The sequence below is a fragment of the Hypanus sabinus genome, chromosome 7 (genome assembly GCF_030144855.1).
Source record: "Hypanus sabinus isolate sHypSab1 chromosome 7, sHypSab1.hap1, whole genome shotgun sequence".
Lineage (NCBI taxonomy): Eukaryota > Metazoa > Chordata > Chondrichthyes > Myliobatiformes > Dasyatidae > Hypanus > Hypanus sabinus.
This window is the reverse complement of record NC_082712.1, coordinates 59,813,958-59,831,134: the sequence shown is the minus strand read 5'-3', so window position 1 is coordinate 59,831,134 and position 17,177 is coordinate 59,813,958. Positions and strand designations below refer to the sequence as shown.

The 17,177-nt window shown below is 42.1% G+C and overlaps 1 protein-coding gene across 1 annotated transcript in view; it reads left to right on the top strand.

Annotated features, from left to right (window-relative positions):
* trpm3 (transient receptor potential cation channel, subfamily M, member 3) overlaps positions 1-17,177 on the top strand; it is a 314,757-nt gene that overhangs the window by 241,370 nt on the left and 56,210 nt on the right. Inside the window, exons 13-14 of the mRNA XM_059974756.1 lie at positions 11,757-11,792; positions 12,023-12,163. Of these exons, the coding sequence (XP_059830739.1) occupies positions 11,757-11,792; positions 12,023-12,163 (177 nt within the window). The remainder of the gene's footprint in view (positions 1-11,756; positions 11,793-12,022; positions 12,164-17,177) is intronic.

Genomic DNA, 17,177 nt, shown 5'->3' with positions numbered 1-17,177 from the left:
CTGCAGCAAGTGGTCCTCCTGGGGCTCCATGCCATAGTGCTGTGGTTGGTGCACAGGCCGGAGGGGGCCAGCCATTTTGGGATCACAAAGACATCGGGCAAGCTGCACACATGCTTCCTTTGGCCTGAGTGCAGGCAGGACACGAAGCTGTTTGCACACTGCTACGACGCTTGCACGTCCCAGAAGGGGCCGGTCCGCCAGTCTAGGGCGCCAATACAGCAGTACCTGGTGGGGGCCTCGGTGTGGGTCTATTGCCCCACCTGGAAGTAGGGATTATTCCCCCAAACTTGGAGGCCACAGGAAAGGACTGGGAGAGGTGCTCAACTGCATCTCCAATGTGGTATAACAGGAGCAGTTACCTGAGCTTACACTGTATCAGCCCTTGGCCACCAACGACCCAGCGAGGCTGCAGTAAGAAAGTGATACAATACCGCTGGTGCCTGCTACTTGCCTCACCAAATAGTGCCTCCATTTGGTGGGGCTAAGGACACATTCCAATGCCCCAGGCGGAGCCATCATCCACCACCAGGACTTTTGGACTTTGTTGTGGACTCTGAGGTTGTCAGGGACGCTGGCTCCACCGATGGAGGCAGTGTGGCATTCTGGGGCATGGTTGACACCTTGGCCCAGCATTTCTTGCAGCTAACGCTACTTACTGTTCTTGTTTTAAAATGCGTTTGTGGAATTATGGTGAGATGTTCAAGTTCATTTATTGTTATAGTTCAGCTTGGGTTATACAGTTGTTCACTTGCTTTTGGGTCACCTTGACTGTAACCAGGGTGTGTGATAATCGCTTCCCCAATCTGTATGTGACAGAGTGGGTTCTCATTGAGCAATTGCGATCTTCCTGTTATTGCGCTGTTGCAATAAAAACAGCAGTTGAGATATTGAGCTCTTCTTGTCTGTCATCATGGACCAAGTGCTCACCACAATACTAATACTGATTATTGTCGCAATCAGTGTTAAACAAGGTCATACACACATGGAACTCGTGGTGCAATGTTAGCTTAATAGCAATAAATAATAATGATGTTAGTACAAAATGAACTGCGCACAAAGCAAACTGCACCTCCAGAGGCAGAACGCCTCCAAGTGAATCTATTATTCTATACAGTGTTATTTAATTTAAACATATTAGTCCACAGTGTAGAATTATCTTCTGCTTGAGTTCCAATTCATTTATAATCTTGTTTCTTTAAGTGGATCAATTACCGCCATTAGGTAAAATGAGAACAGATTATGGAATTTATGAACATAGAGGGAATAAAGAGCTTGCAAACTTCCATATTTTCTACATGGATGGTGTAAACTTGACTGTCATTTAGGGAGTTTTATTCCCAATCAAACCAGACAGATATCATCTTCCTTGTCACTGTTAAATCATCAGAGGAGCACATGTAAGCCTTATCTTCATGGATTTCTAACACCCAGTCCTCTTTCAATTTTTCACACCCAGCAGCATCAACTAATTCATAGACCACACCCCTATGTACAGTAGTGATGTTCCAATTTCAGTTTGTATGGGGCCCAGTTTGGAATTAAGGAACAAGTGAAAGGTCTTGCATTTCTCTTGCTCATTTCAGATAACTTTAAAGCATCTTAAAGCCAAATATAAATTGCTGAAATGTTTTTATACTGAGGAACACAGCAGCTAATTTGCATACATCAAGCTCCAACAAACTGTGATAATGGTCAAATAATCTGTTTTATTGGAGGATTAATATTGTCAGGAGATCTGATTTTTCGGATCCAACCAAAAAGCAATTCAATGTCTCAGGTAAAATGCAGTATGGTGTGTTGGGCAACATTTATATGAACAAATTGTTGAAGTTGGACTTGTATCTACCATCAGCGGACTTGGGGAGACCCAGTGGCAGAGACTGGACTCCACCAAATCTTCCATTTGAGAATGATAATTAGTTACTTAATCCTTGTTACCCTGATGGTGTATAGGACAGCAATGAAGGTCCTCCATCTGTCTGTCCTTCGCCATCTTCTCTATTGTCCTCATTTGTGAGGCTAAAGGTCCTCATTTCTGCATCCAGTCTCCCACATTTCTTCCACCCTTCAGGGATCCAATGAGGTGCTGTTTTGATGGGATTGGCCTCTCTTCTCATCACCTGCTGAGGACCACAACTTTGTCAAGGTATGGAGGCTTGCGTGCCTCACTGATCCAAAGAGTTATGCTGGCTGGAGTCAGGGCTTTCTGCGTTGGTGACCCTACCAGGAACCAATGTTAAACATCTCAAGGGGTAGAGGCCAGACTAAGAGTGGTCCACCGGTCCTCCACTTTGGGGGTTCAGCTCAGGGCTAACAACACAGACAAGTCAAAAAAAAAAATTATTACAAAAACAACAATGAAGAATCCTTTTATATCTGTGTGCAATGGCATTCTTGAGTCTCCACCCAAGATTTGCATGACTGACAGGATTGAAAATCAAGAGGAAGCTATTGGAATGATGAAGGAAGTCTTGAACACTGCCAAAACCAGGAACAAAATGGGTTTTGGAATACACAAACTATGTGCAATACTGGCAATCTAGCACAAGTGACTGCAGAAATGCAGATTATCAGTGAAAGCAGGTGGACAGGATTTGGCAGACTAAAGGCAGCAAATGGTGAAACAGTTTTGTACTCAGGAAGGGAAAATGGTCAGCATCATGATGGTGTGGCTGTCATTTTGAAGAAAGACATTGAAAAGGGCTTGCTGGAGTGAAAACCAATCAACAGAAGGCTGATGAGAGTCAGGCTGAAAAGGAAGCAAGTGAACATGACTGTGATTCAGTGCTGTGCTCCAACTAACAGTAGTGATATTGAAGAAAAGGATGTCTTCTACGAACAACTGCAATCGTAAGTAGTTAACACCACATAATTATCATCTTCAGAGATCTAAATGCCAATGGGGGAAGTAACAGCTGACACTCCACTGTCATGGGCCCACGTGGATGTGGAATGATGAAGAACTGGTGGAATTCTATGCCATGAATAAATCTGGCCGTAGGAGGGGTTATCTTTGCACACCATGAAATCCACAAACTGACATGGTGCCCTTCCAATGGACACAACAAGAACCAGATTGACCTTTTAATGATCAGTGGTACGTGGAGATGATCATTGTATGATCGAAAGGTGAAGAGAGGAGCAAATGTAGAAAGTGATCACCACCTTGTGGCAGTGATAAAACTCAAGTTGAGAAGCACTGGAACAAAAACATACAAGGGTGATTGGTAAGTTTTTGGCCTAAGGTAAAAGGAGTCAAAGTTAGAAAACCTAGCACATTTATTTTTCAACATAGTCTCCTCCTACATGTACACACTTAGTCCAGCGGTCGTGGAGCATAGGGATCCCTCCTTTGTAGAAGTGGTCCACATCAGGGGTGATTGATAAGTTTGTGGCCTAAGGTAGAAGAAAATGAGTTATTAACTTCAAACTTTCTGCATTATCACTCAAAGAGTTGATCGTAACAAAAGCATGTAACAAGAGCATCTTGGACCTCCAGGTGATCTACAGCAGGGGTGATTGATAAGTTTGTGGTCTAAGTTAGAAGGAGATGAGTTATACAGCTCTTGTTACATGCACATGCAGTTCAACTCTTTGAGCGAAAATGCAGAAAGTTTGGAGTTAATAACTCATCTCCTTCTACCTTAGGCCATGAACTTATCAATCGCCCCATGCTGTGGACAACTTCTGGAGGTCCAAGACATCGACTTCTTCAAAGAAGGGATCCATATGCTCCACGACCGCTGGACTAAGTGTGAAAAATGTAGGAACGATAAATGTGCTAGGTTTTCTAAAATTGACTTTTTCTACCTTAGGCCACAAACTTATCAATCACCCCTGCTGTGGACCATCTGGAGGGGCATCTTTGTCGTATGCAAAAAGAAGTTTTGATGTTGAAAAGCTCAAGGACACCAGTGTGAGATCTGCATTCATCATTAAGCTTAAGAACAGATTCCAGGCCTTGCAAGACCTTGATGAGGATGTGTCAGGAGACAGGATCGACACAATGTAGAAACAGATTGACTCAATCTTCAGGGAGAACAACGAGGCTTGTCTGGGATATAGAGTTGGAAAGAAAACCAAATAATGGATACATCAGGAAACATGGACAGCCTTAGAAGAAAGACAAAAAATTAAGAAGGAAGTGTCAAATGCAGTCAACACAATTTAAGGAGAAACTTCAACTAGCATATTCTAAAGCTAATAAGAAGGTGAAATGACTTGTAAGAAAGAATCAGAGAACCTACATGGATGATCTTGCAGAGGAGGGCAAAGCAGTAGATAATTGAGGTGATCAGGGAAACATATAAGATTTCAAAATTGGTATGTGTAAAGTTCCAGGCCAGATCCAGTAGTCCTGTGAATGATAGGAACAGTCTACTTGTGACAACTGAGAAAGAGCAAGAAGCACAATGGACAGTATTTCAGAGAATTACTGAATAGACCACCACCAAATGAAGAACTTGAAGTACAGGAGGCAGCTGAGCACCTCAACATCAACACAGATCCACCCAAGAAAGTCGAGATTGCTGCTGCAATTAAATCATTAAAGCTTCAAGTATGACAATTTGAGCATTGAACTGAACCTAATTTTGCAGCAGCCATCCAGCAACCACAGTTTACTATAATTTGGGAACAGGGTCACGCACCCAAGAACTGGACAAAGGAAGTTATTATTAGGATCCCTAAGAAAGAAGCACTAAGTGATTGCAACTGGCGTGGCTTTACACATTTGTCAGTGCCCAGTGAGATGCTCACCAAATTCATTGTCCAACAGATCATAAATACTGTCAATATGTGCTTGAGGGAGGAGCAAGCTGGCTTCAGGAGAAACATACAGATCTTCACGCTGTGTAACATCATGGAGCAGTACACAGAGTGGCAGAGACCTGTGTGTGAATTTCATGGCCTTCAAAAGGCTTTTGATAGCATCCACAGGGAGAGTCTTCTGGCGAATTCTCAGATCAAATGGGATCCCTTCGAAAATTGTCCAGCTATCCAGAGTTTCTGTGCTAACTTCACCTGCATAGTTGGGGACTGCAGTTTGAGCTTTGAAGTCAAGACCAGAGTTAGGTAAGCCTGTGAGATGTTGGTGATATTATTTAACCTAATGATTGACTGGATTATGAGGCAAACAATGAAAGATAAGCGGAGAGGCATTAAGTGATCTCTGTTCCCTGCTTCTGAAGACCTTGACTTTGCAAATAACCCGTAAGAGAAAACTCAGCACCTGTGTACTTTTGATGGACAGGTTGGACTCAGAGTCAGCCAGAGAAAGACTGAGTATGACCCTCAATGCAGAGTCTCCTCCTCCAATCGGTTTACCCAGCACTGGCAGATTCACCCTACCTGGTCAGCATCATTCAGCTGGATGGTGGTACCATCCAGTGCAGAGCTCAGCAAAGCTAGAGATGTCTTCAGATCAATGAGCAACCAAGTACAGCATCCACACCAAAATGAAGCTGGACCAAAGCTGTGTTCTTTCCATACTCTTGTACAGGTCAGAATACTGGTGCATGACAGACAATGACCTTGTCAGGCTGTTGTCATTCCACACCATTTCAGATTGATGCTAGCTGGAAAGTCCTGAGCTTTGGGTGCATTTCATATTGTTGGGCTTAACGTATTTAGTATGTCTCTGATAGCCATTCCATTTAAAGAAAGGAGGCTGTATTTCATTCAGTATTGGTTGCTCTACACTCAACTTCCACCATTTCAAACAGTAAAAAATTAAAATCGGAGTCAGGTTTCATATCATCAACATGTATCATGAAATTTGTAGTTCTGCTTCAGAAATAGAGTGCAGTACATAAAAAACTATAAATTGCCATGAGAAATGTATTTAAAATTCAATTGGTAGTGCAAAAGTAGTGAGGTAGTTTTCATGGGGTGATCATGTGTTAAAGTGGGGCATGATTTTTCATTTCAAAAATAATTCAGAATTTTGAAAGTACAAAAGAATAAAGACAATGCAAATCTCTTTGCATTCTCACTGTCATTCAACCTGTACACTCATTAGTATTAACAAATCATTTTGTTTGTACATAGCTCCATTGCCACCCATGTGCCCCCATGGGGTAAAACACACATCCATTGTTAAAGCTTCCCAACCTGACTCAACCGCTCCATGTCTAGTAGCGGAAGGAGACTAGACTGTGATCCTTCCCACAGAGCCTTAGCATTGGCTACACTGAGCTTCAGTGCATCCCTCTGGAAGACTAACATCTTCACGTTTAAATAGGGACTCATGAAGAAACTGTGGGGAGTGGGAAGTGAAGTGGTGCTGCACTATCAAAGGTCCATTTTTACACTGAAGTGGATTTAAAGGATTTATACTTATCTAATACTTACTATTAACTAATATCATAAAAACTGATTGTCTGGACAGTTCTGAGTACCACTAGTGTAGATGGAGAAGTTCCATTTCAAGATTCTTCCTTGACTGTAGGGTGCTTTGAGTTGTGATGACAGGGATGTGAAAGGCATCTGAGATTACCTCAGTGAATGAAATGCCCAATATCTCAGCACTTCTAGTGCAGCATTCTTTCAGTTGTGCATCAGCAATATCATCCTGGGTATTTGCACTTAACCTCCAGACAATGAATTGACCCTACCAACTTCACCCTCGAGGCAAGACTGCAAATAAAGTGAGCCAGTCCATTTACCCAACGATAACAGTCTGCTGGCAGAACTCAATGGGTTGAGCAGCATCAGTAGGAGGAAACAAATTGTTACGTTTTGAGTCAACATTCTGCATCAGAGATTGACAATTCCTTTCCTGCCACAGGTGCTGTTTGACATGCTGTGTCCTTCCAGAAGATTGTTCTTATTTTTGCTTCAGATTTCGTCATCTGAAGTCTCCTGTGTCCTTTGTCTAGAACATGCCAGACTATAACAATACTGGCCAAAAGATAAACATGCCAAGATATATGTGCAATTAATTTGAGCCAAGACAACTCTGTGATTAATGTAACCAATGACATTAATTTCTCCAGGTCATGATATAGCAGTGTTTTTCTTTCAGTACCATGTGTAAAAAATTCATTTCTTTTCCTAGAGTGGAGCATAATGACAATCATATCCAGCCTGAATCACACCAACCCTAAAATTTGCTGGTCACAAACAACTTTTCCAATTTCATGTTTCTTCATTAGTCATGCAACAATCAACATCATTCCCACACTATGCTCACTTGAATCATTTCCAGGGGAATTGGGTGATTTTATCCTGAGGTGTGTCTATCTTTGAGCAGTCTCAAAACATGGAGTTTAAAATCAATGATTTAAAAGGGACATCCCTGATCAAGTCTGGCCCATTACTTTGGAAACCTACAATATATTAGGGAGGTTCCCTTTAGTTGCTCTACTTCATCCAACTAACCAAAATGACCTTGACTGACACACTCTGTCAATTCATCTGGGTTGTTAACATAATTGGTGATAACAGTAAATCTCACCTCTGATTTTTAAGACACTCCATCCTTTATTGTGTGATGATATTGGGTTTGCTGACCCCGAAATGCTAAACTCAAATGAAGATGTTAAGTCCTATCTGATACACACAAATGACTCCAAAACCTGGGTCTCTGTACCTCCTTCAGTGACTGGATCCTCAGCTTCCTCACCAAAAGACCATTATCTGTGCAAGTTGGAAATAATATCTCCACCTCACATCTCCATTTAATCTTATGATGAAAGGAAGATTGTTGATGAAGCAGCTCGAGGTGGCTGTGTCTGGAACACTGCCCCAAGAAATTCTTGCAGTGATGTCCTAGCAGTGGGATGTTAAAGATAGTGTCATAAAGTTATTTAATCTACACCATGGAAAAAAGACCCTTTAGCCCACATCTGTCTATGCGACAATGATCTACATTCAAGCTACAGGAATTATAGGTACCAGAATGGAACCTGTTGTGGCCTTCTGCTGCTGTAGCCCATTCACTTCAAGTTGCGACATATTGTGTATTCTGAGATGCAGTTCTGCACACCGCTGTTGTAAAATATGGTTACTTGAGTTACTGTCGCCTTCCTGTCAGCTTGAACCAGTCTAACCTTTCTCCTCCGACCTCTCACGTTAACAAGCCTTTTTCACCCACAGAACTGACACTCACTAGATGTTTTTTTTAATTTTCACACGAGTCCCTGTAAACTGTTGTGTGTGTGTGTGTGTGTGTGTGTGTGTGTGTGTGTGTATATCCCAGGTGATCAGCAATTTCTGAGATACTCAAATCACCCCCTCTGGCACCAACTATCATTCCACAGTCAAAGCCACTCGGATCACATTCCTTTCTCATTCTGATAATTGGTCTGAACAACTGAACCTATCTACGTGCTTTAATGCATTAACTTGCTGCCATTTGATTGGCTGATTAGATATTTCAAGTTCAAGTTCAGTTTATTATCATTCAACAAAACACAACAATTGAAGCAACGTTCTTCTGGACCACGATGCACAACACAGTACATATTACTCACACACATAACATGAAGTTATATTGCCACAAGTAGATTAACAAATAATAAGGTGCATTTACAACACAAGTTTCAAAGTAAACAGTATAACACTACCGGAGCTTCATGCATGATAAACCCAGAGTGTTGGCAGGGAGTTCAGTAGTCTCATGGCCTGGAAGACGAAGCCATTTTCTATCCTAATGGGTCTTGTCCTAATGCTAAGGTAGTGGGTCAAAGAGACTGTTGGTCAGATGGAGGAATCATTGACAATGCTAAGGGCTTTGTGTATGCAGTGCTCCTGATAAGTATCTCTGATAGGTGGTCAGCTCAGCTCCTGTGACATATGGATGGGGGGTGGGTCGGGGGAGAGCTTCACTCACCTCAGGAAATGGAGACTTTGCTATGCTTTCTTGACCAAAGAGGTGGTGTTGAGGGATCATGTGAGATCATCTGTGATGTGCATTCCAGAAACTTGATGCTCCTAGCCTTCTGCACAGAGGAGCTGTGCACATGCGGTGAGGCATGGGCAGTCTGCATCATTCTAATGTCCACAAGCATCTCTTTGGTCTTGGCCACGTTGAAACTCAATTTGTTGTGTTTGCACCATTCTACCAACCACTCTGCCTCCTCTCTGTACATTGTCATATTGCCGTTGCTAATGAGGCCAGCCACAGTTGTGTCATCAGCAAACCTGATGACTCAGTTTGAATTGGGTCTAACAGTGCAGTCATGGTCAGCAGTGACTGAGCATGCAGACCTGGGGAGTGCTGGTGCTCAGCGCGATGGAGCTTGAAATGTTTCTGCCAATATGGACTGACAGTGGCCTTTCTGTCAAGAAGTCCAGGATCCAGTTGCAGAGAGAGATGCTGAAAACCAATGTGAACAGTTTACCCACTGGCTTCTGAAGGACAATCATTATTAAACACCAAGCTGAAGTCGATAAACGGCATCTTGGCAAATGAGGCCCCATTTTCCAGGTGGGACTGGGTGGACTGGAGTGCAGAGGCTATGGCATTGTCGGGTGATCGCTTTCAGTAACAGGCAATCTGCAAAGGCACCAGTGTAGCAGGTAGATAGGACTTAATGTGATCCATATCCAGCTACTCAAGGCACTCCATTGTTGTTGAGTTCATTGCTACTGGATGAGAGTTTTTGAAGCTGGTTACAGTCACCTTCTTGGGCACTGGGATGATGGTGGCCTCCTTGAAGCTTGAGGGGACAGTGAGTTGTTCCAGACAGATGTTAAAGATGTCTGTTATATGGACTGCACAGACCCTCAGCACCCTACAAAGTTACTTTATCAGGGCCCGAAGCTTTACATGGTTGGCATCTGGCTAGGGTCTACCTCACATCAGATGCAGCCAGACAGAGTACCTGCTTCTCGAGGGGACAGCGGAGCCTTCCCCACCAGCACATCATTGCAAACATCAAACGGAGCATAAAAGGCCTTCAGCCTATTAGGAAGGGATGTGTTATTGTCATCGGACTTGGAGTTATGGCCTCAATGCCCTGCCACATGTGCCTCATGTCTCATCTCTTTTGTCAGAGAAATGACTATATTCGCTGCGAGTTATCATGCTTTGCCTTTCTGATGGTACAGGAAGTCACAGCTCTTGCTGACCTGAGATTTGTCTTTTCCTCCGATCTGAAGACAGTATGCCAATGTCTCGGGGTGCCCAGACCTCTGCTGTCAACATTTGCATATTCAAGCAGGTGTACAGGTGTACCTAATAAAGTGGCCGCTAAGTGTATATTCATTATTATATTGCATTCATGCTCTGTTCTCTTTTAACCAAAGTTCTAGTATGCATTTGCTGATTTCTAAAATTCTCCTAATCTTCCATCTTATTATTTTCTTTCAATCCAATGCCACATTTAACTTACTTCGTAAACCAGGGACTAAAGATTAGTTTTATTTGCCACAAGAGTGAAATGTGTCATTTGTGCAAATGACCAACACACTCCAATGACATGCTGGGGACAATATGTAAGTGCTCTCATGTTTCTGACACCAAAATACCATGTCCACAATTTTCTAACCCTTGCTAACCTGGACGTCTTTGGAATGCGGGAGGAAACGGGACCACCTGAAGGAAGCCTACGCGGTCACAGGACAATCGTATAAACTCCTGACATACTGTGGCAGCAATTGGTGCTGTAACTCAGTACACTATCCACTAGGCTACCACGATGTCCCAAATGTTCATTTACTTACCTGCTATCCAAACATTTAATCTGACTTGCACATTTTCCTTTAGCCTTATGCCTTTACTTATTAATGAGATTCTACTTTAGTCACTCTCAAGCTGAGTGTGAAATTTAATCGTATCATGGTCACTATTCCCAAGAGAATCCTTCACAATGACAAGCTGTTATGGTTGATTAGATCTAAAATAGCCCAACCTTGTTAGGGCCACAATATAATGTTCTATTTGAACTGTTTGTAGATTTACTGGGCATTCAGGGTAAGGGTGTAGGCACCATCTGTTACTATCTCTCTTACTGACTCATTCTCAGGATAAGGGAGGTTTTCAATAAGAGAGGATGGAAAGGTTATGACACAGTAACATGAGACAGAGGATTCAAGAGTTCAAAGCACAGGCACACAGCTATCAGAGGCCAAAGTTGGAGAAATACATAGAGAAAGTTACAGGATTGAAAGATATTACAGAGAAAGAGAGGGGGTGAGGTCATGGAGGGATTTGGATCTAAGGAAGCGATTTTTAAAACTGAAGCATTAATATGCCCAGAGCCAATCAGCAAACGTATGAAATAATGGGCAACCTGGACAGCCTGTGAGATAGAACTTGGCAATGAGCCTTGATCTGTTTGTGTCTTCGCTGGGCATTTGATGGTAATGACTGCTTGGCATGCTTGTTAAAGCAGTTGCATGGCAGTCCAGGAGTTGGTCTGGCAATGGGCTGTGAAAAGTACCTCAGATGAAATAGAGGCAATGCAATTCAAAGGGAAGTGATAAATGAAATTAAGAACTCCCTCTTGTGATGCTGAATGACATTTTAGCTGTACAAGTGAATGGTCTGAAGGGTCTGTTAATACTTAAAAAAATGTAAAACGCGGAGTAAAGATGATCATAAATGCTCTAAATGCATAAAAACAGTAACAAAGTCAATGAGCGCTACTGATAAAAAACACCTCTTTTATGTAATCTAGAATTGCAGTTTCTTTATCAGAAGATTGCTTGTCAAATTTCAGCCTTCTGAGACCATCATGAATAAAGCTAAATTTTGATATGTGCTGTAAAATGCTGCAGTAACTCATTCAAACTTATTTGTTCTCTCCAAGCGAGAATACCAAGCATTCAGCTGGATCTATTTTCAGGTGAATTGATTAAAATCTGCTTAGCACATATTTGTTATTAAACTAAAGTTAACACAAAAGGTAGTGTGCAAATCCATTGAATCCATTTTCAACAACACTACTAAAAGCATTATTAATTAATTTTAAAATCTTCATCTAAAATCCAATAAAAATAATTTATCTGGTTGTTTCCATAGTGTACTACTAATATACAACCTCTCTATCTCTCTCCTATGTTTGGTGTTGTTTAGGGGAACCTTCCTCCTGATTATAGAATCAGTTTAATTGACATCGGGCTTGTGATTGAGAATCTGATGGGAGGAGCTTATCGCTGCAATTACACGCGCAAAAGGTTTCGAACCCTATACCATAATCTGTTTGGTCCAAAGCGGGTGAGTAGTGTGGCAGAAATGACAGTATTCTCAACCCTCACAAAATAACAAGACTATAGTTTGAATGCCATTTCCATTTATGTGAGTGTTACTGGTGTTTACAGGCCATTCCCAACTCCCTGTGTGATGGTAGTACTGCAACACAGCAGTTTTTGATGATGATGCTACTCCCATGGTTGGCTTGGGGATTTAGCAATGGAGGATCTTCCAATAATGTCCAAACCAGGATTATAGGTGTCTTGGAAAGGAATGTGAATGCACTCCCATGCCCCTAATGCTAGTTGATTTGTAGGATGTGGTTAAAGAAGCCTTGGCATGTTGTTGCCTTACACAGTACACAAGGGTTGAATGTGTATATGGGTGGAAAGAGTGTCAAGTAGAGTGTTTTTCCTTGGATTTTCCAGTATATTTGGATCTTTTGATTAGGCATAAGTTATGTTTGGCTGATCCTGGCCATTTTTCACTGCTGCTGACATTCTCTCATGGAGGTGATCAGGACTTGGAATGGGGGTATTAATTGAACCTCCCACCCTCCACAAATCTTCCTGCCATTCAATGAGATCTTGCCTGCCTGAACTGAAGATCAACTCTATTAACCTGCTTAGGTTCTGTCACACTTGACACCCATGGCCAAATGATCAGATCCAGGTTTGAGATCAGTTGCATGGAAAAGGGTCACTTCCCTCTATCTGCAGAATCACTCCCCACATCAGTCCAGATGTTTAGTTTATTTTTATTTATTACGGAGGTATCGTGTGGAATAGGCCTTTCTGGCCCTTCAAGCCAAGCCACCAAGCATATCCCCCTAGCTTAATCCTAGCTTAATCATGGGACAATTTACAATGGCCAACTAACCTATCAACTGGTACACCTTTGGAATGTAGGAGGAAACACACACGGCCACGGGGCAGAGGTGCAGACTCCTTACAGACAGTGGCAGGAATTGAACCTGGGTCACTGGTACTGTAAAACGTTTTGCTAACTACTCTGCTTGGTTTGGACTACCACTTGATTTGGGAAGCACTATCTTCAATCGGTCCTATTAAAACTTAAATTAGATCAGCCCTCAATCCAGAACTCTGGGACATGCAAATCGGTCCAGGTAGTCTCTTCTTGATTTAACCCTTTTAACACCATTTTCATTCTGATAGATGCATTCTGCACTCCCTCCAAAGATATACCCATCCTGCTGAGCACATAGAACTGAATGATTTAAGCCAAGTAGGGTCAGAACAGGGTTCTTAACAACCCTTTGTCTCCGAGTCAGCTATCTATTTCTCTTCTTAATTCTTTTTCTACACTACCCAATTAACAGTGATATCAGTGCATGGGTCCCCTAAACCTGCATTACCTTGAGAAGGTAACAGAAGCAGTATTTGGAAAGTACAGAATATGGAGCTCAAAACAATTGATTCAGGCTAAAGGTTAATTATATGAAATAATTATGCTCATAAATAAATATTACAACTAAAACCAATTTGAGACTATATTCTCAACTATAAAATATTGACTCCATTTAAAACAAGATAAGGAGCTTCCAACCACAATATCCTTTACCATTGCTGCTGTTACTCCCAAAGACTGTCCTCCACACATTCTGATTGTCCCCATCTCTTCAACTGTCTGTGCTTCTTTCAGTTATCCCAATCCCTTCTGATAGATGTCATCCTGCTTAAATATCTCCATTTCTCCCCACTCCTTCTGATTATTCCTCCTTCTTCTAATTGTCCATCCTATGTTGTCCTTCCCTCCTACTGACTGTCATACTTTCCACTAGTTTTACCCCTTCTCCCACTTTTACCTCCCCTTTCTGATTGTCTCCTTCCTATTTCTGAGGTAACAACTAGTGAGAGTTCAGTACTAGATCTCCTACTAGAAACTAAGACGAGAGCAGGTGACAGAGTATGTGTAGAGGAACAGTTTGGATCTAGTAATCATAATTCCATTAAGTTCCAGGTAATTATGGAGAAGCACACACAAGATGCTGGAGGAACTCAGCAGGTCAGGCAACACTGATAGATATTTATAAACAGTTGAAGGTAAAGGGCTGGAGAAAAAGAAATCTGATAGGAGAGGGGAGTGGATCATGGGAAAAAGAGAAGGAGTTAACTAGGTTTCCCTGAAAGTGACAGAAATGTCCATTTACCTTCTCCCTTACTTTCATTCAGGGCCCTAAATAGTCCTTCTAGATGAGGCAACACTTCACCTGCGAATCTGGTGGGGTCGTCTATTGTAGCCAATGCTCCTGATGCAGACTTCTCTACATTGGTGAGACACGATGTAAATTGTGGGACTGCTTTGTCAAGCACCACCATTCCATCTGCAAAAAGCTGAATTACACAATAGACATTGGGTAATACCATAAAATTACCATTTTAATTCCTATCCCAGTTCCTGTTCCGACATGTTGGTCCATTGCTTCCTCTTTTGTCATGACGAGGCCACTCTTAGGATGGAGGAGCAACATCTCATATTCCATCTAGGTAGCCTCCAACCTGATGGCATGAACATAGATTTCTCCTTCTGGTAAATTTTATTTTTCCTCCCCTTTTCTCTTTTATTCCCCACTCTGGCAGAGAGGTTAAAGGATATTGAGTAGATGGCGTTTATTTGGATTTGAAGAAGAAGTTTGAAAAGGTGCCACATAAAAGAATAAATATGTCAAGTGAGTTGGCAAGATGTTGCTCATGGGACCCTTGTGAAGTTATCAAATTTAGAAGGAAGAATGAAAACGTAAATTATTGTTTAAAGTGAGTGGGACTGCAAGTCATTGAAGGATGATGTGATCTGGAATTCCTGGTACATAAAACACAAAGTATACCTCGTGAGTTGGCAGCAAGTTCTGAGCAACCAAATCAGGAGTTCTGGCTGACTTCTTTCACAGTGCCATTACTGTGTCAGTGCTCAAGTATGCTCATTTAATGCAGAAGTTTTATTAGTGAGAAGCTCCACCAGCAGTAACAGTTACACACATGGAAGGGGATTCACTGGTATCTTGCAACACCCTGTGACCTGTTGCTGTAATTCCAAGCCAACTCTGGGAAGAAATTGCTGGCCCTCATTCAACAAAGCAAGCATGGAGTACCAGTAATCACTCATAGGGTGGCTCTACAGAATAAATGTAACTCAGAGACTAATTCTTCCAAATCAGAGCCAAGAAGGCAACATTTATCTACCAATCTAATCTGTTAACTCGTTTTCTCTTTAGCATTTTATTGGTTTAGAACCCCATTAGGTGCCCAGTAAGCAAACCTCCCCATCTCAATATTCACCTCACTCTTCTGACAGGCTGTGTATTGAACAGGAACACACTTCTTCCTTCTTTCTCAATCCTTCCTCTCACCCTCCTCTCTCTCCCTCACCTTCCCCACCTCATGCTTCCCCCTTCTTCCCCTTTCCTGTTTGTCAATCTGATTATTCCCCTCCTCCTAGCCTCATCTCCCTCTCCCCTTCCCTCTCTCCTTCTCTCCTTCCCCTCTCTCCCTCTTCCTTCTCTCTATCTTCCCCACCCCCTCTCCATTATACAACACTTCCTTTCTTTTTGCACCTTGCTTTTACCCATCTCCCTATTTCTCTTCCCAGCTTCTTTCTCTCTTCCAGCCCCTGCCATTTCTCTTTCCCTACTTCTCCACCCTCTCCCCTTTACCCTAACTCCCTCCTCCCAACCCATTACCTTCCCGTGAACTGACATGAAGAATGCAGTAGCCTTTGATGTCCAGAAGGATGTAGTGCTCGATTGGGTGAGAGGCAGGAATGACAAGGCTGTAGCATAGCCAAGGGAAACTTAATCCCTTATCAGCAATGGCCACAACATTCAATAAGTTATCAGAAGTTTTTACTTTGATGAACAGTTGTCCAAAGATTAGGTTACAGACCTTAATATCTCTTATATTTTATGTTAGTACCATGCCCGAGATGATGATATGGGTGTCATGCCCTGCGAGTCCGTCGTCTGCAAGCTGTGTTTGTTTGTAACCATTGCATGTCCACATCCTGTGCAGAATTCTCTACAAGCCAATCACAAGCTCTTTTCCATTCCTTTCCATTAGCTCTGAATTGCTTTATCACTTTCTCTGCAACCAAGAATCTAAAACTTGCACAAGACTGTGAATAGGTAGGAGCATTACAGCACGCAGAGAACAGGTAATGGCCAGAAAGTTTGATGTGGTTCCATCCCTAACTTTTCCGTTCCCAGATCAGTAAAGAGTGATATTGTGGAAATCCAAGATAGAAAACAGAAAATGCTAGAAAGACTCAGCAGGTCAGGCAGCGCCTGTGGAGAGAGAAATCGGGTTGATTTTCAGATCAACGATCTTTCATCGATCAAGTATTAACTCTGTTTCTTCCTCCTGACATGCTGAGTATTCTGAGCACTTCCTGCTTTTGCATGTGTTTTATATAAATGTCAGCAGCTACTGGTGATTAACTAGGCTCCTGATACTGAAATCATTTTATGGAAAGAATTGCAGTGAGTGAAAATTTATTTTTACCAATTCCATGATGTGATTTGAAACGAGCTTCCTGATATTAACAGTGCTACTCTGCAGAATATGGATTCATTATATAGTTCCTGAGAGAAAATAGTTTTACTAAAAGATACAAGAAAGCAAGAACTAAAATCGTCAAAGTATAGCATCTTACTAATTACTAAGCTTGCCAGATGCACACAGACAGCTTGCTGAATGCAGTTGTATTGTTTAAAGTTGCTCAGCCAATCAATGCACATTGACTCACTGGCACTTGACCTATGGGGGACTGTATGCAATTACCCTTTTGGAGCCAATTCAATACGCTCTGTCATTCCTTTGTGCTAACTGAAGTGTTAGTGTATATTAATCTATTACAGTTTAAATTCTGTATATAGGATAAGGGCTTCATCAAAACCTTTCATGCTCTTCGGGTCACCTCTTTATAAGGCTTACGTATATATTACATGGAAGCTAGCACACAGAAACTGCCCAGTCAGCCAAACTCCTCGCTGCTCTACGTGAGCCCCATCGCACCCTACTCACAA